General features: G+C 67.3%; 1 protein-coding gene across 1 annotated transcript; it reads right to left on the bottom strand.

Moving 5' to 3' along the window:
* Positions 1–14: 14 nt before the first annotated feature.
* Positions 15–337, bottom strand: LOC120496321 (dynamin-2-like; the record flags this gene model as incomplete). Its single annotated transcript, XM_039696653.1, has 1 exon — positions 15–337. A coding segment is annotated over one exon (323 nt), but the record flags the coding sequence as incomplete, so codon positions are not given.
* Between the last annotated feature and the right edge of the window lie 27 nt (positions 338–364).

Raw genomic sequence — 364 nt, 5'->3', positions numbered from 1 at the left:
CCCCCCAGCCCCGCCAGGGGGGGGAGGAAGAGGACGAGGAAGGCAGAGAAGCCCCTCCCGGGGCCACCCCCATCCCTTTACCCTGCGGATCCACCTCCTTGGCCATCTTGAGCGCGTCCGAGTTGGCCAGGTCCATGTTGGCCGGCGTGACGGCCAGGATGAGGCTGCTCTCGCGGCTGATGAACTGCAGGATCATGTCCCGGATCTGGAACTCGATGTCCTGCGGCTGATCCCCCACGGGCACCTTGGTGATCCCCGGCAGGTCGATCAGGGTCAGGTTCAGCACTGGGGGGACACGGGCGGGGTGAGGATCCCCTCTGGGGGAGGAGCCGCTCCTGCACGGCCCCACAACCCCCCCATTTTT

Source organism: Passer montanus, unplaced genomic scaffold (assembly GCF_014805655.1).
Source record: "Passer montanus isolate IOZ18808 unplaced genomic scaffold, ASM1480565v1 scaffold9904, whole genome shotgun sequence".
Lineage (NCBI taxonomy): Eukaryota > Metazoa > Chordata > Aves > Passeriformes > Passeridae > Passer > Passer montanus.
Note: the sequence above shows the minus strand (reverse complement) of the source record. Positions and strands in the feature narration are given on the sequence as shown.